Source organism: Anser anser, assembly GCF_964211835.1.
Source record: "Anser anser genome assembly, chromosome: 10".
NCBI lineage: Eukaryota > Metazoa > Chordata > Aves > Anseriformes > Anatidae > Anser > Anser anser.
Window position 1 is genome coordinate 6,181,138 of NC_139730.1, and position 26,038 is coordinate 6,207,175.

A 26,038-nucleotide genomic window follows, 5' to 3' on the forward strand; every position below is an offset into this window, starting at 1 on the left:
CAAACCCTCTGCAGTCAGCCAGCTCACACTCTGGCTGCATCCCATATAAAGGTGCCTTGCAGAGGTACAGAAAAGTTGGCTGAAGCTCGGATCAGGCTATAGGGCTGGAAATTAGGAAACACATGCTTCATGATGGAAGCTGGCACATGTCCTGAGCGCGAGACATTGGACAAGTTTACTTATCCCCCACCACCATCCATCACTTCTGAAATTAAGCTTCTGGCCCTGACACCAGAAATTGAGGGGTTGTTTCCAGACAGAGCTCTGACTTCAGGGCTCTGCGTGCACTGAAAAATTTTCACACATGCATCTGGTGTGGGTGTTACTTTGCAAATAACCAGCAATACCATAAAGGTCATCCTTATGAGCAGTTCAATGCTGTAAAATGGATAACAACTCGAACAAAAAGCATCCCTCACACAAGCCAGACAGAAAGAAAGTAGTGAGCACAAGAATATCCAGAAAGCTTTATTATGAAAAACAACTAGATGCTTTGAAAGTTTAAGAGCTCACGTTTACTGCAGATTTAGGGATAGCAAAACATCAGGAAAGTAGTGAATAATCATTTCTGAAGCAAAAGAATAGCACTGTCATGAAGCAGGACCCTGTCACAAGAGGAACAGAAGGGTTTTTTTCTCCATAATACTTAGAAAGGACATTTCCCTGGAAAATAGCACACATCTCTGAACAGCAAAAAAAAAACAAACAAAAAAAAACAGTGCTGACAATATCATTTTCAGAAACTAGTTTCTGGTTTCAGAAATGAGTATAAAAGCTTCTCACACGATTTTTCAGTTTTCCACTACTTTCTGGTTTTGGTTTAAAGAAGAAAGCTTGACAAGAACGAGCAGGTGGGCCATATTCCGCCTTCACAGAGACAAATACAAGAGATGAGCAAGAACGTTTGAGCTTTGGAGGGGAAAGAACCGGCTCATTGACCCAGCTTCACAAAATCCTTTAGGAGCTCAAGTCTCCCTGATAGCACCATTTGGATATAATCTCCCTCTGTAGGCACCCTGTGAATCCCCTCTGGTGCATCAGCACTGCTTTCCAATCTGTCTCTTTTCCTGATGCACATATACATGCCCCAAGTTCAAACTTGTTTTTGAAGCAATAAAGAGATGCAGAAAAATTGTACATTTAAATGACACAGTGAGGTGGCCAAGTGTGAAGTGAGCCCATCTCTCACATCTTTCATTTAAAAGGATGAGACAGGACATCAGAAAGCCTGCTGCAATCCCTGTGAAGAGGTCAAACATAGAAACTGGGCCGCGTAATTTGCCATTTGAGAAAACAACAACACGCAAATATGAAGACTCTTTGGACCTCTCCTCATTAGGCAGGGAAACCATTTCGCAGAGGCAGTCTCCCCCTGGGAAAGAGGAGAGGGCAGCGAGAAAGGCAAGTGAACCAACACGAGATTACCGCCACGATGCGTGACCCCGTGGCAACCGAGTCCCTACGCTCTGCGAAATGCTCTGAGCACACCGCTGCCCACGGGGTATTGTGGGAGAAAGCCAAATACAATGAGGCAGGCAAAAATGAAACACAACAGCCCACGCAGAAAAAGGAGAGCGAGGGATTTTCCCCTGTGAGGAGACACCGAGGAGCACTTGGGTCCGGTCAGCCTTTCAGCCAATTTATTCAATCAGCTTAGGCTATCAAGGTGGCAATTGTGTCGCTTTTGTTTCAGGACTGAACTGCTGCAGGTCAATCCACCCCAAGCAAGCCTGCTTATTTGCTTCGTAGATGTTCAACACTTAAAGGTTACTCAGCTGTACAAATGCTGGAAATAGCACGAGGGGCACTCAGGGCGAGATTCAAGCCACCCAGGACAAACAAGGCTACTGAGCATCAGGACGTTGGGTTCCAGCAGATATAGTTACCAGCTCCTTCTGAGCCCCAGATAGCTCCAGAAAAAAAATAAAATATTTTAAAAAAATCAGAAAAGAGAGGAGAGCTTGCCAATACACAGATATCAGCTCACATATTGATACTACTTAACAGTATCCCCCTCCCTTTTCTCATGGAGAGCAGCATTGCAAAGAAGAAAGCTGCACTCTTGGAGACAGCTCCTGCAGAGGACAATGCTGTTCTCAGCTCCCATGAAAAATGAGGGCTCTGGATGTGCTGCCCATGTCTTGGGATACTGCCCAAATGTGAGATGATTCCCTTCTAGCAGCAGTGAAAGATATATACTGTGTAATCAACAGATAGCTAAATCATCCAGTTCAACAGCTCAAACCAAAATGATTTAAAAGACAATATTTGGCGACTGAAATTCTTCCTGCATAATATTTGTAACGACTGAGACAGACATAGCTAGACTGGATATCTTGTACTGCTGCTGTTCTCATTGTCTGAAACAAAGCTTTTCCTTCAAAAAGCAAAGGAGCTTGGAGAAAACACATGAAAAGTACATGGTATCCACCACAGCCCATCTGAGCCCCTTCGCCAATCTGACATATGGTTGCATTGGGCATTAATACCAGCAGAGGTACTAACCATTTGGGGTGAATTTCAGAATCCAGAAAGAATCCTGTGACTAATGTGACAGGACTCATTTAGTATACTGATATTCCAAATCTGCCAACTGCACTGATATAACATAACATGGTCAAATTAGAGTATAACCAGATTTCTTTTATATAGGTAAGAAAAAAAAAAACTGTGAAAAACAAGTTCATTTTGTCCATCCTTAGAATAAGTTATTTCCCCTGTATTTTTTAGAAAAATAAAAGCTAAATATTATGATATAGGTCAGCTACAGTTCAATGGAAAAAAAATCAGGAAAACCATTCCTAATACAAGACTTTTATTTACTTCAACCCAAAGAGATGAAATTTAGATCTGTCTCAGTTTAGCTGCTCAAACGGAAAGTATATGGCCTTTTTTTTCCTGCTACAACCAACCACTGTCAGCTCAGGAGCCAAAAAGGATATGAGTTTGTGCATCCATTACAGAGCTCTTCCCATTTCCCCTGCCTCCCTTATTCCTATATCTTTATCTCGTCCAGCAACATTGTTTTCTACCCCATCATACTCTCTGGCCATTCTTCCATAACCTCTTGTGCCTTCCCTAGACACCTATATTCCCCATGCACACAATTTTTCTCTCTAGCCTTTATGTTCTGCCACAAACTGCTAGTACTGCTTCCACAGACCAGAGTTTCCTAACTAAAGATGGTTATTGATGTACAGTACTAGTGTTTTAGTGCAGTAGCAGAATCAATAAACTAGGAAATACTGCTTTGTCAGATTTTTCCGGCGCATGCCGGGAAATACTTTTACTGCCTTTGGATGGTCACAGAGCTTTTCTTTAGAGATCACACTGGAGCATGAACTGTGTCTTCCCTGGGAAGAACTGAAGCTCTCCTACCCTCTAGTGACTGTAACAGAATAGAGCACAGGGTTGCAGCTCTGTTTGTCTTTTTGTCCCCTCCTCTTTTAAACAATACTTTCATTTCTCCTAATTCTCCTAACCATGCCTTAGCATCTCAATTTTATTTAGAGATGCGAAGGCACAAACCAGAGTCTTGAGAACAGAGATACCTGCCAATATGGCTTATAGCTAAAGGTCTAAAAAATGTATATATAAAAAATTATTTAAAATGCAATGAGATACAGTGTACAGCTGGAAAAAAAAAAGATGAATGACAGCAACCAAGACAGAAGTTTGGCTATTCTGGACAAAAAGGACCAGAGTTTAAAAACCTGGCTCCCTTTTCTGGGACCCAAAGCCAACCAGCGTCAAGAGACAGCTGTGTGTGCTTGCGTGAGAAAGAGGGGGATCAAGCTACACTGATTGAGTGAGGGCATAGTAATTTCCAGAGCTTTAGTTAAAAACTAAAGCACTGAGCTCTTCAATTATTCCATCACTTTCTGTCATACTGCATTCAGGGATGTCTGGCGGCTCTTTGCAAGCGCAGCGGTAAGGGTCTGTGTTATCTCCCTGGAACCAGGGCTCGCCAAGCAGCCAGCCAGCTCCAAGGGCTGTTCTTTGCACTTCTTCTATTTACAAAAATATACTTGCTGGCACAATACCTGAGAGGGTTGGCTCCTCTACTTACCACACCACAGTTATGATGAATAAAACAAGAGGAGGTTAATTATTCAATTTATTTAGGCACAAACCAATAGTTATATAGGGAAAATATCAAGATGCATATGTGTTCTCACAAGAGCCAAATTTTGCTTTTCAGAAAGTTAGACTGTAAGGCTCTCAAGCTGTGTACTGGGCCTTGCAGTTTCTATATCATTGTTATTTACTCAATAGCAAATTAAAGCTTTACAGAACAAATAAAAAGCCACACTCTGTTTCCCGAACAAGTTACAATCTAATGCAAAAATGCAACAATGCAGGAATATAAAAGTAATGGCAATCTGCAGGGCTGCTACAGAAGACCAAGGAAAGCAAGTTCTGTAGATATGTAGCAACACACAAATCCTTGAAATCATGTTACATTGCTTATAATGAAAACTGCCTACTCGTTCTCCATCCCAAGAACAAAAGGAATTTCAAAACCCACAGGAACAACTAGAAAAAATGCTGTCTCACAAATTTCTCCAGTGGCAAGAGACAGCCTAAACAATTCAACTGGGAACCAGAAGACCCATTTTCAACACCAATATCTATCTATCCATAAGCAATTCACAGTTTTTGTTGTTGAATTTATACCAATGTTTTCTTAGTACAGACTGTCCTTCTCCAACTCTTTACTGAATGAGGTCTTACTCTCGATCACTGATGGATGCTACCATAGGACATACAATAAGAAAACAGTGGCAATTTCTCACCACATAGAAAAAATCAAAAATCCAAAAGGTAATCACAACCCCTGCACTTGGGTTGAATCTACACTTCCAAGATTTTATATTTTTACAGCTTGTTTCAGAGAAGGGCACAAAGATTTGTGAGTGGACTTTTTTGAACAGAAAAAATTATGAATTACCTTGGATGAAGATCGTTTCTTCCGATTTGACCATCTCTGTTCAGGAGTCCCCACCATTGCAACAAAGAGAACCCACAGAGGGAAAACAGAGGAGGAATAAAATGGGGAAAGCTGTTTAGCAAAATAATTCAAACATCAGCTTATAAAATGAGTTAGAAAAGCTTAGTAGGGGGGTTGGATCTACTACTGCATTCATTTACCTCCCTCCCTCATGGCACATAATCAACAAACCTAAAGCACCTGCATTGCACCAAAAATAAGAGGGAAAAAAAAACAAAACACAAGAATAATAATCAGAGGGACCCAGAACCATTAGGAAGAAACATGGATTATACTTCTGGTGCCATCTGGTTCTACAGTAAGCTAGTTTAAAAAAATCATCTTGCTGTTAAGTGCTAATGTGGACAGAGACATTTCACTGTTCTGATTCCACTGGAAATGGCTGAGCAATTTGCATTTAAAATACAAGGGCTTAAAACATCATCTTTGAAAAAAATTACAGTGTGCACCAACTCTTCTATCAACTGCACTCTGAATGTTAAGTAAGCACCCAAGAGTACCAAAAGCTACTACTTTAAACCAATGTATTTTCTGTCTCACTGGTTAAGTCCATTTTAGCCCATGCCTTCCTAAAAATCCCAGAAGAATTCCTGAGGTTCTTTTGGCTAACATAAAGATACCATCTTTGCTTCACCCCTTCCTGCAATCTGATAGCATTTGCCAACAGCATTGTCCTGTAAAAGTTAGCTGGTGAATTCATACCCAAGATTGAAGCCATCTCATAACGTAGTTATATAACTATAACAACAGTGTTTTGATGTCACTAAGCTTTTTAATATTCACAGACTAAGGTAGAAGTAACTTTACAATTATCTTTAAATTAATGTAGTGGGTCATTTTACAGTTTTCAAAAAAAGACAATTTGAAAAATAAATACTGAACAGCAGACATCCCATGTTAACTTTACCACCTTTAAACATTTACATTTCTAGAAATAAACCTATTCAGACAAATTCCATACCTATAATTCAATAATGTGCTGTAAACAGCAACTTTCACACTAGACTATACAGAAGACTGCAGAAAGATTTTCTCTTTACATATTTACGTCACATATTTAAAATCGGTCTGGCTTGAGAAACAGATCTAAGAAAATGCCTACTCTTGACTTTTCCCCACCCTTTGCAAAGCTGCTGCATGGACAGTAGCAGGATGGGTTGACCAGGCTTGCTCCACACTGTGTAAAACACTAGAAGGAATCTTAGAAGATTATAACAAAAACAAATCAAAACAAAACAAATAAATAAAAACAACACATGCACAACTTAATTTAAAAACTATCAGCTTTGTGTTGTTCACAGTCTCTGCCCAGTATTTTTTGCGGGGGTTTTTGGGTGTTTCTAGCATCACCAAAAGTTGCACCATATTTCTGCGTCAGGAGTGAAGTTCAACTGAAGTCAGTAGCAACATTTTCGTTTTTACAAGAAATCTCTTCCTCAGCCAGTGTGCTTCTCTGCAGGACTGTTAGAGTTTAAATCTTAACATTAAATCCCTGTTTTTAGATTTCACAAAAATGTATTTTTCATTGGCATGATAAGAAAAAAAATAAGAATCACATTCAAATTACTGGGTTCTTTCTAGGTGATAAAATCTAAGTTTCTGGGTGAAAATCAGAAAACAGTATGCCCTGAAATGGCAATTAAAGCAAGTACAGTTCACACATTCACTTTAGCAACTTGCCCGTTGCAGTGGAAGATAACATGTACATGATACACGGAAAGCATTGCCACAGTACACTTTGCAACTACAAGACAAAAGCATTCAGCTACAGATGTCTAAGCACCTTTTACCCAGTTAAATGTGTTGTTTTTTTTTTTAAAAAAAAGCTATGATCTATCTCGATTTCAGTATAGAGTCTCTGAAGATGAAAATAAAGGTGGCATTTCCCAGTAAATCAGATTATGCCAGCTCTTTTTTTTTTCACCTCAACACATTTCAGCTATAAATTTGATTTCCTAAGCCACTTACATTATTTCTCTTGAAGTCTCCTTGCTTTACTGCTAGACTCAAGTTTAATACAATCACTCCCATGTCATCTTCTAAACTGTTGGGATCTTCCAATTTTAAAACCTGTTCAGTAGTTCTGCAAGCAAAAAAAAAAAAAAAGCATTTGTTGACTTCAGTTAACTCGAGTTCATTACTAAAGGTCACACTGAGCTGTGCAAATTTCAGCCTCTTGCCTGAAATTCCCAACACTGAGTTTAAATATTAAAGGGGGAAGTCTGGAGGGTTTCCCCCTTGGTTCTGATAAAATACACAACCTTTTAAATAACACAGCCTATCATGTTATTATGTTATTATCTGCATTTCTCCAGATGTGGATACATGCTGAATTAAGTTACTGCTGCCTCTACTTCACAGGGAAGAAGAATGACAGAGAAACTCATCCAAGTGAATTTTCTAGCATTAATGGCTGGGATTTGACTCACAAGATCTGTATTCTGCCTTACTGCCACGTGCATTTCATCTCCCTCCGTGACTCAGTTCCCTCGCTGAAAAGAGTAAGGCTGGTATTTACCTGGTGGCACTATCTCACAGACAAATTCATTAATGTTTCTGGAAACTCAGATACAACAGCCATGGGAGCTATAATATATCCACACAGGGAGAACTCATTTTCAAAAAAAAAAAGTCACACAGTGAGTGAGTATAAAAGAGAGAAATAAAACTTGAATTCCTGGCTTCCAGCTCCACATTCAGACCAAGCAGCAGTAGACAAAAGGCGTAGGGCTTGCCTCCACACTAAATCAGGGCCAGATGCCGCTGCAGCAGGGATGGATGGAGGGAGGGGGTGTTGGAAATGGGGGAGCTCACAGGCAGCAAGGCAACCGTTCCCTTGTTGAATTATCTGCAGAAAAAACACACCCCACTATACGTGGAGCTAATAGGGGGTCTCAACTTTTCTTCCCCCTTTCTTCTGCCATAAATCCACCTCCACAAATTATTCTAGTGCAGCTTTCCATAAACAATATCATATATACGAACTCTTGTCCTTATTCTGAGATACAAAAAGAAAAGTGTGCCTTCTTCTGAGCTGGGCTCCATCCAGGTTGGGTTGGAATCCGTACATAATGCCGGATAAAAGCTCGCCTATGTGGGATTTATCTGAAGCTATTTCTCATTTTTTAAATGTGCTCCCCACCCTTCAATCAGAATATGTTTTCATGAATAGATGAATTCCAATATATAGCAAAAGCATTTCATTACTTTCTCATGCTTCTCAATTAAGCTGTAATAACATTTAACTAAATAAACATATTACCTATTGAGTTCAAGTTCAGTGAGTGCTACAAATGCCGAACCCATGAAGTCAGAAGAGGTTAAGTCTCGATCATACACCTGGTGGCAAAATAAAATATTTATAATTTTCACATCATAAGCCAGTTTTATCCTGGATGATAAAAGAACAGATATTTTAAGGCCTTTATGATCAAAGCTTAAATATAATTCAGGGATAATTTTCCATCTCCCTGCTTTAATTTGTATTTTTAACTAAATATTTAAACAGTGTTTTGAAAGCGTCTTCTTAATATTATGTAAACAGAGACGTGTGCTGCTACAGATTGTGCCTGTTCCTTTATGCTCTCTGCAACAGAATGATGAAATGCTGCACAAAATCAGGTACTTCTTGCTACAGATGTTTTAGCAATTAGTGCTCACAACTGGTAGCTTGCAGTTCTGGTAACTGTAACGTTACTCATAATGAGAAAAGGCTTTGCTACTTGTCACGGCTGCATCCCAGGTAATAATTCTGTTCAACCCTGCCAAATTACACTCCTAAAACGTGCTTATGAAACCACTATTGATTTCACTAAGCTCGCACAAGCACTGTAAGTTAGAGCAGAATTTAGCTCTATAGTCTTAAACATATCCAGGCAAGGAATTTTATTTCAACTTGGGTTTTCATAGAATGAAAGCAAAACATGCAAGTAAAATCTGGAAAAGACATATGTGCATTTTAATTTGAAATTGCTCAAACTCTTAAACTGGATCATGTTTTATGTTATTCTACTAGAGTGAATAAAAAATCATAATGGTTTTAAAGTAGAAAACAATTGCTTAAGAGAGTACTTACCTAACTTTCAAAAATTTTAAACCCAAACTTACCTTGATCCAGAGTTTTTGATCGAGGGTCTGTACGGGCAGCACTACAGTTTCATCCCAAACTGGGTTTAGGTTCTTGTAGACTACCTTACTTTTGTATAGAGTTTTCCCATTCAATTTAAATTTCACATATGGGTCACTTGTACCTGTGATAATTTATAAGAAATAGATTAACACTGCCCCCATGTAAACCCACAATCTTAAAATATAATTTAATAAAACCATAAACAACAATAAGTTGCAATGAGTTTTTAATATACATGCGTATGCATAATTACCTATATAAAAACTTCTAATACAGGAAACCAATTGAACATAACCAAAAAGCTGTTTGAGAGTGGGCAACAAAATCTTCACAGTTTGCTCTATCTATGCTGTGTTACTCTTAAAGAATGTTAATTATTCTTTAGTAACTTAGTTAACATTTTAATTTGGGTACAAAGCAAACAAGGATGAAGAAATATTTACAGGGCAACTAGCAAAAGAGTGAAAGAGAAAATGTGATCCTGTGACTACAAACATATGAATAGACCAACACTAAAAAGCATTGTAACTTTGGATAGGAGCTCCAAGGAAATCAGTAACAATAGCTAAAATGTTCATCAGGATTTTATCACTGGTGTCGTTTGCCAATTTGCTTAAATCTGAATTGGAAGTTTCACTGAAAAAATACTGGCATTGTTCACCAGCTTAGGATAAAACCATACACAGAACAGACTCCATAAAGAAAACAAATAACATTCAGGTAACATTTTAAAATCCAAACAGCACATTTTGCCATGGCAATAGCATCCCATATTTTTATGGAACAGATGTCCATAGATAGACCATGGGGCTCATGCCACTCCGCAGCAATAGACAGACTTGCAGCTGTCAAAGGAAAACAGAAGAGGGGATCAACTTTTTTTTTTATTATTATTATTAAACCAATGGCATCTGCACTAACACCAATCACTGCATAAGATACCAAAAAAAAAAGGGGGTAATTATGTACACAAAGCTTTTAACTAGATGGTTGATTTAGTAAGGCGTACAGACTTCACAGAAATCTCAGACTGCCAGTAAGTGAAAGAGTAAAATTGAGGTTTAGCAGCACATACAATTAACTGATCCCAGGTGCTGCTTATCTGTCATGTTCAATATTACCTGTACTGTACCTTATATTCAGAATTCCACTTCCCTGTTAGCAGTTAAATTTCATTAGAAGAATCACAGCTAACCTGACAGACATATCCAGACCAGGCACTGCACGTTTCCAACACGGCCATCACTGCAAGCACCACATTTCAAGGTGCTTATGGCAGGAGAAAACTCCTCCACTAGACTTCACAACTTCAGAAATAAACTGATTGCGTCCCCCTGCAGGTACCCATGGAGCTACTGGTGACAAATGGGCAGCAGTTCAGGATGACCCAGTGCAAGACTAATAGTCAGTCTTGTCAGTAATTTGGTGAAACAGCGAGAACACAAAAATTCCGCATTCAAACATTCAAAGCTCTGATCAGTGCTATGTAAAGAAAAACTTGAGAAAAAAATAGCTGTGTGTTAGCATCTATTTGGAATTGAATAGTACTGTGAAGAATTGTGTGCCTGGGACATACGGAGTTATTTTTAAGAATTTCAGAAAGTTTTATTCTACTTTATTTTCAGAAATGTTTCATTCACAGAAGGAAAATATTGATTGGATTTCAACTACTAACTACTAACTACTTTTTTAAATAGTTATTGCCAAAATCAACCCCTTTATTAATGTGAAAAATGCTGCAAACTTTAAAGAAATTTCTTTCCAGTGTTCTCTTAAAGACAAAAACAATAAATCCAAGGAAGTCAGAGATCAGTTTCTTAATGGTTTTAATGGATTAGGACTAGACCTTTCACTAGAATACTTATCAAAACTATGTTTACACTTTTGCATGAAACACACCACTTGAAAACAGCACATTTTACACAATGAATGGGAACAGAAAGGTAAGACATAACCCCACAGTAGGGGCAGTAGCCCTCTGAGAATGCAGAAGTTTAGAAATGACAGCATCGAGCTCTTTGATGTTCTCCCAGCTCCAAAGATCCCAGATCCTTTCTCCTTTAAAAAGGAAATAGGTCTGACCGTTCTTTACAGGACAAGCAGGAGCAAGCTGAATGTTCAAAAATAACAAAAGCAATAATAATGTCCAGAATCTATTCTGTGCATGCAACGGTAACCAGCCCAAATACGGAAAGCACGTGAAGGAACTAAAAAATGAAGAGCGTAATGGAGGCAGGCAGTCTATGGCCGTTAACTCATTTGGTTTTGGAACAGAAAACCCATAAGCAAGGACAAATCCTGAAAAGAGAGAGAGAGAAAGAGGAGATGGAGGAGGCAAATAACCAGCAAGTTAAGTATCTGCAAGTACAAAACTCAGAGCCCATTCTCTGAGGATGGGAAGCAAGAAGACCATATCTAAGTAAGCATCCCAATCGCATTATTGCTCTGAAAGCTATCCAGGTTGTTAATAAAGGGAAAATAAGAAGAGGGGGAAAGGCTCCCTAGCACTGTTTGTGTGAATCAGGCTTTAGCAATTTTCCTTTTTTTATAAATAAATATATATATATAAAAGCAAAAGAATATATATATCTATATAACAGTGGGGAAAAAGCTATAATAAAAAGAGGCCTTTAATTAAATAAGATTGCCACTGTGGGATCAGGCCTTCATGCTTGTCAGCTTACTCTCAAAATAAACATCTCAAAGCCAGGCCTCAGCGGTGTCACTTACTCGGGCAAGGCACGCCGGGTAATCCCTCGCGATCTTGACAGCTACATAATGTTCAAACTCCTTCACGGGTGAACGGCGGCACTCGCGCGAAAGAAAATATTAATGCCGGGAATTAATAGAAAAAGGGATGATGGTTTACAAAAGCCAAACAAGGAAGAAGTGTCAAGTTAGTACCACGTTAATTGTTAGGGAAAATAATTGCGAGCGGGCGCGGGTTGCGGTGGTGCTCAGCTGTCGGGCTGTCAGAGGGGTAACATCTCAACTAGGCAGGCAGGGGAACGGGGCCGGCGGCACGGGAGCGCAGCTCCGACATCCTACAAATGATGGGCTGACACCTCGGCGCTGGCAGACAGATGGACTTTAACCTCTGAGGCTGCAGCCGGGAGCAAACCAGGGCTCAGCGGCGTTTGCTCAGGTGGACCCGGGCGGCGAGGAGAGAAAAAGCGAGCTGGGCGATGGGGCTGGCTGGAGAGGGGGCACAGCGCTGAAGCCCCTTTTCAGGCTTTCAAGGTTTCCCCCATATTGCATTGACAAAGCTCCTGTACCTCCCTGGGTAACTGCACTCATTTCTGTTTCTCTAAGATGCCCCAGATCGCTTTCAGGTGATCAGAATAGGTTAGAAGGAGACAGGGAATGAGAAATAAGGCAGGCAGACCAGCCCCACCTGGCAGGATGAACAGCACAGACTGCCAATTATTGTTAACTGTATTTGAGTTCAAGGCTTGAAGCTATTAAATGGTTTAAATGCTATTTATTAGGGACAATCTACAGTACAACCAAAAAAGAATAGATTTCCAAACGTGACTAACGATTTTAGATATTAATTGGTCTGAAAAAGGATGTTTCATTTTCTTTTAGACACAACAGGTGCTTGAGAATTTTCTGAAGCCAGACCATTAGAAAAAAACTTTTCAGCAGCAACTTCCTAGCAAAAGCAACCAAGTCAACAACTTGTAAGCACTCGCACCGAGGGGTGCTCTGCAATGCAGGTTCTGAACCTGCCCATCTCTGCCACCTCAGCTGCAGTCACACGTCAGTGGGGTAACACGAGACCAATCCTGCTCGGAAGCAGTTGACAATTTAGACCCAGACAAACATTCTTCTGGTGCATAAAGCAAGGTGAGATGTTTTGAGGTGGATTTAAACATTATGCAATGACAAGAAGGTTGTTAAACAGCTAACTATATGTGTGTGTGTGTTAGATGACCTGCTTTATAATCTAAAATCCAGTAAGAGTGAAAAAAAAAAAAAAAGGATGATTTCTAAAAAATCCTTTCATCAGCTGAATCAGTTGAAGTGCATGTTTCTCCAATGAGAAAACTGTGATACTCCCCTGAATTAATTTCCATAATATCTATTTTGCCTCTTTTTTCTTCCACTAACACTTACAAGCCACGAGTGCAGGCAGACCAAGTCTCAGCTAAAATCTGAGCAAGCTTCAGTGACCAAAAGTTGCTGGGACACAGCATCAGGACAGGGTCTAGTAGCCCAAGAAACTGTTAATGGTGTTTTTAAATGGATATTGCTGCCCTCTAGCAGCAACCAAGAGATGTACCGCATCAGCCGTGTTTAATAACACTACACACTTGCTTCATAATTAGAAAAAAACACCAGACCCGATATGATTTCAAACCACACTCCATTTTATAGGAGTAAACTTACTGGAAATACAGCATATGAAACAAGTCTTGTTACATAAATAAAAAAAAAATTACCACCTAGTCGCCTTAAAATCCTGAAAGCTCAAAGCAAGAGCAGTATGAAACATAACCTAGACCATCTTAAGTTTCAGTTAAAATCCTGTATTTGAATCTGAAGAAGGAAATGAAGGATTTATTTTATATGCACATAAAGAATGTATTTCTTAAAATCTTCCTAGAAATAGAATTACTGGAGTTATTTACAATAAGGAGTAAAAGACATTTTATAATGGAACACACACTTTTCTTTTTAAGTGGAAAACCACTATCCTTGCAAAGATCAAGGCTTAAAGAGGAAACCAGAAAAAAAGTAATCTGATGGCAGGAAATCCAGGTAATTTTGGAAAGTTTTGTGCACAGCAAGATTATAAGACCAGATGGAAATGAAACATTTCTTGGAAACAAGCATCACCAATAGGCTCCTAGGGAAAATAAACCAAAAAAACTTGACCAAAGACATATGAAGAACACACGCAAACCCTCAGCTGAGTGGAAAAAAATAAGGAAAAGTGCCAGACATTCCATAAATCGTGACTGAAATTAAACCAACAAAACAAACGAGATCCTAACAAAATGCCATTTGGGACACAATGACAGCAAGAATAGACAGCTTATGACAAAGGTTAGATCAAACATAGAGCATAGGAGGGTGCAAGGACACAGCAGAAGCCACTTTTACATTACTAGTGAGCACCAAGGACCTTTAGCATAAGTAGTTGCATCTTCTTGTATTTGTACTCTATGGCTTTATAAAAGCTCCATGTAGGAGCCCCAGAAAGACCCAGCATGAGCTGCCAAGGAAGGCAGCCACCCCTGAGAGTCAGCTTTCATGACAGAGAGCTTGAACCATTTAAGAAATCTGTTATCTAAATTAGATACCTACAAAATGAAAGGCCTAGTCTGTGGGCCCTACGTATTCTTTACCAGTGCGACCATCCTTATATTTCTTAATCTAACATTCATGTCACCAAAGGTGACAGGCACATTTTGGATTTATTGCTTTTGCTCTAACTTAATCCATGAGGGTCCATGAGGGTCCCCCATCTTTGCACTTTCCCACAGCCGGTTGAGGAGGGAGGCTTGCAGGGATCACAGTGCAGGGGCAAAGTTTCAGGCACCCGCTGCATTCGAAGAAACTGAATTAGGAGCACAGCAACAACTGCAGCACGAGCTGTTGTACACAGAGCTATGCAGAATCCAGAAAACATCAAAATAAGCACCCAAAACCACCCAAATTCTTCGCGTCTGTAAATTAGTCATGATTAGCCTTTGAAAAAGAAGTGCGAAAAGTTGCCTAATACATCTGAATAATTAATAAATCTGAAGAGCTAATGATCTAATTGCAGATACCCTGAAAACAGAGAAAGTCTAAATTAATCAGCATGTTTGCAGGGAGCGATTCAGCCTAATTGCTCTGAGCATTTGCTTTCCAAACAATGGATTTATTCTGTGTAAGCTGACAAACTCCCAGCCTAGCACAAACCCATCCTCGCTTCCAGCACTCTGCTACCACTGCAGACCCAGGCAGGAGACAGTCCAGAGATACAGTGGGTGCAGGTCTGCTGCAGGTTAGTGCTTAGAGTAGAAAGTATTTGCTGTTCTGTCCCCTTTCTTTCCATTTAATTTATCCTAGGGAGACTGAGTTTTTGCACAGCTCCCAGTGGTTTTAGAAGCTGCCCATTTGGTAGAGCAGCCCAGCCTCTGCTAGCCTGGGGAGCCCTACAAAACCTGCTGACCATCAGTGGCTGGTGTTAGAAGTGAGAGCAGCTCCTGACATGCTCTGACTGGGGGTGACGGGATGCACCCAGCCAGGAGACAGCCCCTTCTGAGTTCCTGCAACTCACCACACTCCTTGCACACGTGTTTCCCATGTTCTGCTGCCTGGATCATGAGAGAAATAAAAAGAGAGCAAAACTCAAGTGCAGCAGCAACAAGGGAAACCTGATAGGAAGAAATAGAAAAGGACAGAGACGGGGTACAAAGAACTTTTAAAAAAAAATTCTAGGAAATGCAAGAGTGTATTAAAAAAAAAAAAGAAATATCAGGTTGGAGCAATACAGCTGAGGAAAAAAAAAAAGAACCACAGACACTCACAAGCTGACATCACATCCAAGAAATCTATTTCTCATAACCACAGTGGCTAACAGAGTAAAAGATGCACTCAATACTTCAAAAGAACAGGATTTAGAAACACGAGGGGCTTCTCACCCTTAAAGGCCCTCAGAACAGTTTGCTTTCTTATAGCGGTATAGCTGGGTTTGCCAGCTGAAGGAAGGTAACACCTCCATGCAACTGTGGCATCACACTCCTGCTCACTATCACACTGTCACTGTTCTGCAAAGGTGATTCATACAGGCAGCAGCAGGCACAGTCAGAGCATCTCATGGCCATAAGGGACCGGGACATTTCAGGTCTCATTAGACTGACTCATACAAACAGACACCACTCTGCCCAAGGAAAGTGAACCAGCAAGTAGAAGTGTGTGCCATCTTCTCCCAGTTCAAAGCACAGAGCTGGAAGCTGTGAGCTTCATTAAAAAGGCTCAAAGACGCCAGAAAACCACGAAGAGTATAAGAAAACGGCAACACCTAGAACTGGTGACTATGTTTCACATTTCCTTGAAGCCAAATAAGATACACAATTTCTCTCTCTCCTGCAGAACTGCCAGTGTTCCACAGATGCACGGTTTACTAAAAAACATTTCTGCTTTCTTACTATCTACAGTATTAAAACTGCATAGGTCATAAGCTCCTCAACGACCATGACATTTCCGTGTTACCTAATAACAGTAATACTATACAAAGTACACAGAAAGCTAAATGTTGGCAGTGGGTTTGTACACACAGACAGAACCACAACCTTCAGTGTTTTGTTCATCAGTTATAAACACGGGAGGACCCGTGCACTACCTAACACATTAGGCACCCAGTGTACATGCAGGTGATGTGACTGCCACTTGCCAAGTGTCTGCTTTGGCAGTTTTAAGGTAGGACTGAACTGGACTGTATCCCAAGAAGCATCAGAAAGAAGCAAATAAACCAGGCTCCAAGCAAGCTAATGACCCATGTGTAACACCTCCACCAACCTGCACCCCCAAGAGGGGGCACTGCAATATTGACCTGGAGAGGGATTTTTTTTTAAAGCCTCTCCCATTTCACTAGAACAGAGGTGCTGTTCTACAGCACTCCGCTTCCTTGGCTTGGGTACAGAGAGATAGCCAAAAAATCATATAAAAGACAAAAGGTGAAGAAAAAACGTAGCAAAGATTAGAGGTTAACAGATAATATTATAAAGGCAAATAAAGAGTAAGAATAATCTGGTAAAGCAAAGGAGAAATTTAAGCCATACTAAAGGGAACATATCCCAGAAAGAGCAGCACATAGTGAGTGGATGTTCAGAATACCTAGAAGATTTGGTAAAAGTAAAGTCACCTGCTAGTCTTACAGTTTGGGTTTATCGGAACTACTCACCTTTACACAGCTTAAATGTAATTAATGCCTGTTTAATAACTGTTAAGTGTATGAGTAAATTTAGGGATAACCATGTGAATTTGCTGAGTAGAACGAAGACTTTCCAGCAACTATACTGGTGGCAGAAATATTTCCCCTCTGTTAAACACCATAGATTTATAGGTATATACACGCACACATGTATATAAACACACAGATGCGCAATGCAACTAAGGCTGGAAATTGCCACCAGAGGGCAGCAAGGACCCGCTGTGCGGGGCTTTCTTCCCTTTGCGCTCTCCTGCATTCCTCCACAGCCCTCCTCAACCAGAGAGATTGAAAGAGGTGGCAGTAAATTAAAATTAAGGGGAGAAGTGCACGCTTGAGAAGTGGATAGGGCACCACAGAAGTAGTATTTTATTTGAGCAAATACAGAGCTACCCCATAATGTAAACTGATGGGTCTGGTGACTCTTTTGGGACGTCTTGTTTCAGAGCAATTGCTGTTAATAATTACTAAATATTAAAATTTAGGAAATTTAGAAAAGTTATGTTAAACCTGATTTAAGCCAGCAATGCTGGCATACACTCCACTCAGGCTCTGTGGTTTCAGTGTGACCTTTTTGTTATTTAGGGTATAGAGACCGAAGATTTAAAGTTAGCATCTGTCGCTGACCAGGCAAGCAGTTGCCACCAGGTATGACCACTGTATGTGGATAAAAGCAGCACAGTGCTACTGTACTCCTACATACAAACGTTGAGACTCTGCTGCCACTGCTACCTACCTGAGCATTTTTGCAGTTGCTCGCACAAGGCTGACCAGTGGCTGTTTAAACCTCCAATACACACAATAAAACACAGGACCAGCAACTCAGCATTTGCCTCCTGCAGAGTTCCAGAGCACCTCATTACACAAAAATAAAATAAAAATAAAAAATGGGGAAGAGGGTTTGAAGCCTGCTCCCAGCTGTGTCAGACAGCATTGCCTGGTTAGCTCTGGGGGTTTCCCGCTCCGAAAACATGAATGAGCATGACTTGGCCTCCGGCCCTAGCCACAGCCAGACTTGTAGGATACACTGGCTGCAGGCAATATGTTCCGGTATTCAAATTATTTGGAGTAGGCTGGTGCACTCCAGAGCAGTGGCCATATGTGGTGTCACAGGGGGTGAGAGGAGGGAAGTCGCATTTGCCTGACCCACAAGTTTTCTCTGAGGTTCTCGTATAGGCTTTGCTCACCTCTCCAACTTCCCCTTCTAAAAGCATGATGCAAAAACCACAGTGGCTGGAGTTCAGGCTTAAGTGTCTCACAAAAATCTCATGTAACCAGCAGGACAAAGACCTATAAGGATGTGCATCAGGGCACCACCACTGCTTTTCTGAAGGCACCACCACTGCAACACAACTGTGCCTGAGGAATAATCATTAAGGCACTATTTTTCCCACTTCACCCCTAAATCCATGAAAGAGTGGGAATTTTATTGAATGATTTACCACCTCACTTACTCAGTCTTCTAAATGAACAGTCATTTTCCACAGAAAGTGACAGACCCATCAAATTGATTTTTTTTTTCCCCTTATGCTGTTTCACTTTGTTGCACAATGCTTCATTAAGACAAGCATTTGCTTTCTTATGCAAGAAAGCACAGCCTAGAGCAAACTATGTGTTCTGTCCTCTATAGAAATACTGCTCTGCTGGAATCACTCATTTATAACATCTCTTCCATAGAAGCAGCTAGATATGTCCTGGCTTGTGCAGCTTGCTAGGATATCTGATGAACTGCTATGCTGTCAGGAAGTACATGCTTCTGTTTAAAGAGTGATGATCTTAATCTAAGTATTCATTCACTACTTCCAAAAGCTAGGAAGAAAAAGCAGCATATGCTTGGCCAAGAGTTACTGTTTGGTGAAGACATGAAAAACCAACATGGAAAAAGTTAACTGAGATAATAAAAGATGGAAATCCCCAAAACAAGCACCGCATGTGAAGACTTATAAATCCATACAGGTCCCTCCAGATGGAAACCTTGAATGCAAGGCTAATTCAAGCTGATTTTCTTTAAAGCCGTACAAAAAAAAAAATAACTATAGTTTATTCTCTTTCTCTTTTTTTTATACACTATTTGTATTTTTTTCTTTTGAATTCTGTCCTCTTGAGTTCTATTAAGTTGTTGAGATTAATGAAAGGGGCCTTGACTTACACCCTCTACTCCCACAGTTTCCCTTTTATTAAAATTTTTACCGATAACCTAAAAGCTTTCCTAGAGCAGCTATTTTATTTATCACATTTCAAATTATTTTTTTTTTTTTAGCTAAATTAGAATCTCTGAAGATTAATGACTGCAGTTCTTGAACAGATACAGATGCTAAATACAATAAGGGAGGGGTTTTGCAGCTGTGCAATCAGGAAGGAGCAGCAAACACAGGGCAGCTCCCTCCCCTGTGTATCTAAGGTGGATAAACCCAGGTGTTGAGTGCTCTGACCTGGACACAAGTCAATGACTTATTGCATCAGAGATAAGAAAAGATGCTGATGGCACAAAGTGCTGCCAAACTCCCGTCAGTGAAAGCAGAGTCTTGCAACCCAAAGGGAAGCAGCTGAAAGGTGTGGCTCACCACAGCGATCTCTGATAACCAGGTTCCGGCCTTCCTTCAGGTGGATGGTCAGGAGGTAAGCAAAGGGGCTAGGCAAGTCGTTCAAACAATCGCTTCCTTCTTCTACAGCCTAAGGAGAACAAAGAAATCAGTCACCACTACATGTCTCCCCAAGCAGACACGTGAACAGAGCAGGTGTTTTCTCAGTGCTGCAGAGGTGAAGTTCACAGGCCTTTTTTCTTTGGGCATTCTTTTACAGTGCACTTGTCAGAAAAAGGAAAAGAAGATGTCTGAGACTGCTTCCTTACATAAATAACTACTTATCATTGTCAGATATACTCACAAAGCCAAGGGTAACAAAAGGAGGGCTACAACTGAAAATTAGTTATAACAGTAAACATCGTAAATGCACGGACAGGCTTTCTAAATCCTAGCATTTCTTTTTTTCTAGCTGCTTATTCCTTGCACATTCACATTTATCTGCTGAATTCATGAGGAAATACAAATTTCATAAAGTTACTGAGTGGAATATTTCTTTATACAGGTTTAGAAGACATGAAAGCTCCAGTGGGCAAAGCTGATTATAACATTTTGCCACAGCAAACTCTAGCATTCTTATTCAGAGTTGCTGCCAGGGTTACATCCCACATCATCACCATCCAGCTGGCATATTTGGTGAGGGCAAAGGTAGTGAAGTTTGCCCAGAATGAGCAAATACACTTTACATGAGGACCACATGTCAAGAACTGCCAATGTTTTTTTGCACTGTTGTAAAACTGGATTGCTGTCATCTGTTTGTTAAACCCTACATTCATGTTAAGGTAGTTGCAGTCTATATTGTAATTCAATTTATTCCTGAGATACTGAGTATTTATGCTGATGCTTTCATCAGTTATCACTGCCAACAGAAATTATAGAATACTTTATAAAAAATAAAAATGCCAATGTATTTAAAATATTCCAAACTGCCTTGCCTGACCACAAAAAAGTCCCAAAAATACCATGCTAGAAAAATCTATAGGAAGCTTCACCTGCATTTTTTTTAACCTGTAAGGAGCAAAGCAGCAAAGAACCTAAACCTAAAATTGTGTGCTTCCCCTAAACAGTCTGACCGAGTTTCAAAATACTTTAAAGTAATAGGACGTACCATCTGATCATCAAAAAATTGAGACGATATGGAAGAGTCTAAATCTATTCCTCCACAAGAGTCCTATCAAAAAAAAAAATAGAGTTAGACAATAACTCTAAGGTAACGTAGTAATAGGTAATAGTAATAATATAGTAATAGGTAACAGTAGCATAGTAATACACTGTGCTTTCAGTGCTGAAGGTCCTTTCCACAAACTCTCCTGATGCCCAACAGTTATTCCATCTGGTGACTTATCAGTTGCAATGTTGACCCTTACTCCTGGGCAGATTACATTTGTTGAATCTCCAAGTTCCCTTGCTAAAATTAAATTAAAATAAAAAAATCCAGAAGTGGCGGCAGCAGCAGCAACAACCTGAGGTTGGAGAGTGGCTGGCACTCTCACATCACTACAATTTCTCCTTCGTTGCCTGAAAGTTAAAGTCCAAGAGAAGTTTTTTTTTTTTGCAAAACCTCGTTTTGTGTTTTAATTCAGATCCCTTAAACTTTCACTGGGGAGAGAAGATTTCATGCTAATATTTTAGAATAAGTTATGCTCCAGTAACTCATACAAACATACACACAATGTGTGTAATTCCATGGGGCACATTTGCAAAGTTCAGGGGAAAAAAAATCAGAACCAAATGGTCAAAGGAAAAAAGGAGGGGAAAAAGGATGCTGGACATGTACTTCCCCACATTCTGTAGAAACTGGAAAGCCCGAACAGTTGTCATCAAGTCTCTAGCACATCAGAGGAAGTCAAACATTTCTTCCTAAAGACTAACTCATTCAAAAACTTGAGGCTATAGTGACACAGTGTCTAGACTGGACACACAGAAGGGATTCATTCAATGGCCAGGACACTGCTGACGCTATTTTGACTGCCAGGACGGTCTATGATGATCACTTACACTGAAGAGGACCTACGTGCATGTGCACCTCTTCGGTCTAATGCAGGGCAATCACAGCCCATTCAAATACCAAGATTTATTCTAAGAATAACCACCTCACGCTACAAAAATGCACACAAGGTGGAATTTGATCCCCATGTGAAAATGTTATGTCGTGCAGTGTGGCAACATCCAAATCTCTCGGATGAGAGCTGCATTGTGTTGAGCACCATACAAACAAACAAAAAAAAAAGAACCAGCTCCTGCATCACAGATCATAAATCTTAGAGGTATTGATATGCTGAAATAAATATAAATAAGCTTCTGTGTAATTATTCTTCTCCTTTCTCCATATACATATATTACATATCAGGAAATACAGTAATACAGCACTGCAAGTAAAATTTTACTTGCATGACAGACAAAATTTAACATTATGGTTCCCACAGTAATCATAACTTGGCCACCTTGCAAAAACACATTAAAAGTAGAAATATTATTATCATAAAGAGCAGCAGAAGAGTTTCCTTGCACAACAGAGCTGAGTTATAGCTGCTAGGGGAACCCTAACTTTGAATTTCCTGACTAGCATGCATAAAATCTCACTTGTGTGTATTAAACCTAGCATTTCTACAGTAGTCTCTGGCTTCACAGGAATGTCCTTCCGGCACCATCATTGGCATTGATAATAGTTTCTCTTGTTTTGTATGGCAAAAACACGGAATCAAATAAATGTATTGAAAAGCACAATTAGAATAATAAAAAGTACTCAACTACCCTAGTATCATTTACAATAAAAAAATCTATCCTCAAAGGTATGCTTTCATATTTGTTGTTTGTTCTTTCTTTACTTATATTATATGGATAGCATTTGAATAAAAATAGCTTGTTTTTTCATTTTATCTCCATATAAAGTGAAGTGCTATTATTCTAGGTAGCTGATTGCAATGAGATCACTGAATATAGATAAAAGTCCAGCCAAAAATACTGTCCTGAAATCTTGATTTTATCTAACTACAGTAATATTTCTGAACTTAATATAAGCAAACAGGACCACATTCATCAACAGGGTCATAGCTGCAAATATATCTGTGTACAAATAAATAAAACGTCAGCATATACATGAATATATACAAATGAATCAAACTTTCCTCCTGGCAGGGTTTACAACCTCTACCTTCTCTTCTTATCTGTTCAAGGCCAAGAATGATTCAAAATACAAGTGCACTGAGTGCATCATCAAGCAGACGGGCCTTTGGGTTGCTACTGACTCACAGCTAGTTGTTAGATGAAGAAATGGTGTTAGTGCACTTCAGTAATGACGCGTGACCACGGACAAAAAGCAACAGCAATAAGTGACATCAACGGTGTCCTTTGCAACCTGAACAAATCAGGCAGGGGTTTCAACACAACTTCAGTTACTCCTTCACTCTTCCAATTTGCCTACCTTGACTACAACAGAGAACAAATAAAGTAAATCTCTTAGCAAATAGAAATGCAACATGAGTAGTGAGAACTTTTACTGAAGATGGAATGCTCCCAGAACCAACAGCTCTGTGTTGAGCATTCAGAGGAGCGTAAAAACCACAACCCCACACTGAGCTTAGGTATGAGGCTCAGAAAGTGTCTCATGGTATTGGGTGACCAAAGAAAACCAGGAAATGAGTAGGTGGCATGTGACAAGCAATTCAGGGGGAAAAAAGCCCAACCTACATCTTTTCTTTTTTTAGGTTATTTTGTTCCAGGGATCTGCCTTCCTTCTGATTTACCTCACTAATCAGTGAATGATGCTCACAGAAGAATGATGCAAGTAACTGTCGTGCTGTGCTCTCTGCAGCAACCCCACCTAGTATTAGAAGACCAATAACCTGCACAACAAGATGTCCCCACCAGAGTGGCTCAGAATAAAGATTTCATGGCTGTTCAACGAAGTATAAGAACCAAGCTTTGAAAAAAATTGAGTTTAATATTCCTTATCTATTTCTACTTTCATTTGCTTCAATCTGCTGCATGTTCTTTAGAAAAATCTTTCTGTATTTAAAAGTTATTGGAGGCAGATTACAGGAATGAAGGTAAAATATTCACACTGAGATAGGGTTTGGCATGAAAGTAAACATTAAATGATTTAGATGCACAAACACACTTTGGGAATGATATAAATGCTACAGAGAATAAGACAGACAGATTGCTATGCATCTGGAGGGAACTTGAAGTTAATCTATTCCATCACTACACAGTTACCACTGTCTGCTGAAATACTTAGCTTGCCCAGAGTCAAACAGGATTTGGGATTAATTTTGGTGCTGCTGCAAATACAGTTGCTAAATTTTAGGTTAGAATTTGTTGGTCTACAACAGCAGAAAAGAACTGGTGATAACATTAAAACAACCTGGAAGCAAGCTCCTAAAATGATGACTATCCAACCTACTTTATGCTGATTAACCTGAGTTGATATAAATTTTAAGCTAACGTGTTTAAAATTTAGCAACAGAAGTGATGTTCACTAGCTAACACTGTGATCTGTTGCATCACAGGGAAGATAACACTGCTTTGATAAGAACGCACAGAGATGCAGAACAAGTTTTCTATCATAAAAGACCATTTTCCTTATAGTAGCACTGATCATAATTTTGTTAAAAATGTTAATTCACCTGTGAAAGCCACTTCCAAAGGAGAGCGTTAAACCTAAATGTCTGTTTTTCATTTTTACATCTTGGATGACTAAGAAAATCAGCTGCCATACGTGCAACACTTAATTTATGGGAAAACAACCTCAAAACTTAGCTCAAAATCTAACTTCCCTAGCGAAAACTCAACTCAGAAGGAAATACATTTCCACAAACAAAACAAATTTTGCCTAAAATGTTTCAGACAGCCACAACCTTCACCTGTTTGTATTATAAAGCTATCGTGTGACTCCATAGATTTGCCACTTTGCTCTGGCCAGGCAGGATTTACTGTTTCATGTCAAATTCAAAGCACATTGGACTTGGATCCTCCTGTTCCTGGGACATTATGTCCAGCCACAGAAGCAGTGACCACAAAAGTGGTAAGAAAGGAAAGACGGGGAACAAGATGGGGAATTCAGATGAAGTATTTTGGCTTTACACCTCCCCTGATTAATCACAAACCAAACACAAAGGACAGCCCTGAGCATGTTGTACACACCCACTGCACTCCACCACATGCTCATTTTGACTAATTCCAGGTGTTGGCAGAGTTCACTTCACCCTTCATCTTCCACCTCTTGCCTTCAGCTGGACCTTGAGTGGGCAGTAAGTTGGTTTTGCTACAGGAATCCTGGTAAGTTCTATTAATTAAAAAGAATTCTACAAGTGCATCAGACAGCAGTATGTTTCAGAGCTCAGAAAGCTGCAGCTACTTTTGTCCTAAGCAAGCAATTCCAACAACTCTGAACAATCTGAAGTATCATAAACTTGCCAAAATAAACAAAAAATTCAAAGCGTGGTTAATTTTGCAGCTCCAGATTGACAGAAATGGTATCTGAATTTGGCCCCAAAAACATATATATCACATTGGGTTTATGCTTTTTTTTTTTTTTCCCCTTATACCTCGCATACGGTCCCCTTCTCCACCCCTTCATAACTCAGTCAGGCCCGAGACAGCTGCTCGGCGTGGCCATCACCCAAGCCCCTCACCTCCATCATCTCGTCCGCCAGGTCATTGCTCAGTCGGGCTCTCTGCAGCAGCTCAAGGAGGTCATCACTGGACGGCCGCTTGCCCTCAGATGTGGGGCCTCCTGCCACACGCGCATCCAAGCAGGCCATGTCCCCCTCCATGCGCGCAGTCGACTGCCGCAGCCATGGCCAGTCCCCTCCCACCGGCCTCACCGACGCGCTTCTGCTTTTCAGAGATGCCACAGGCCTGGGGAGGTTGCTGGGGGAGTCTCCTGACAGCACCTGAGTGCTCGAATATGTCGTTTCTTCTTCTGTGATAGTCTCCACCTCCAGCATGTCAGGCACCGACACGCTGAGGCGCCGGTCCAGCGAGCGGGCCTTGCTCACCACCATCTTGCTGGATCTCTTCTTCGTCTTCCTCACGCTTAAGTTTTGCAGGAACGGCCTTGTTCTCTGCTTCAGGGATCCCCAGACGGATGGCTTATCCAAGTCCATTGCTGCACACGGGACCTCAGCAATGCCTCTGGTACAAAACAGCATCAGCGATTCTGGGGGTGACTAAAAGGAACGTAGGAAGAAACCAAGTCAGTCAGGAAAACTAACAGCCGCTGAAGGTTATGATTCACGTTGCCTCATCTTAAAACTTTCAGTCATTTTTCTAAACAGTAAAAGCAAAGCATTAGTAAGTGCTTCCCAATACAATCTGGTAGGTAGGTTTGATTGTTTACAAGGAAAACAGCCAGAACAAGTATTTAATCCTACACTAAAATGCAA

The 26,038-nt window shown here is 40.2% G+C and overlaps 1 protein-coding gene across 24 annotated transcripts in view; it reads right to left on the reverse strand.

The window, feature by feature from the left end:
- The window catches only part of MCTP2 (multiple C2 and transmembrane domain containing 2), a 154,202-nt gene that overhangs the window by 77,813 nt on the left and 50,351 nt on the right, over positions 1–26,038 (reverse strand). For 23 of the 24 annotated variants that reach the window (XM_083849891.1, XM_083849893.1, XM_083849872.1 and 20 more), the window contains 7 exons: positions 25,286–25,822; positions 20,758–20,820; positions 19,632–19,740; positions 9,119–9,261; positions 8,274–8,350; positions 6,980–7,094; positions 4,952–4,987 (listed from right to left, as the gene is read on the reverse strand). In XM_083849891.1, coding sequence (XP_083706017.1) covers positions 4,952–4,987; positions 6,980–7,094; positions 8,274–8,350; positions 9,119–9,261; positions 19,632–19,740; positions 20,758–20,820; positions 25,286–25,804 — 1,062 coding nt within the window. In that variant the 5' untranslated portion in view covers positions 25,805–25,822. The remainder of the gene's footprint in view (positions 1–4,951; positions 4,988–6,979; positions 7,095–8,273; positions 8,351–9,118; positions 9,262–19,631; positions 19,741–20,757; positions 20,821–25,285; positions 25,823–26,038) is intronic. The other variant, XM_083849886.1, reaches the window with a different exon arrangement.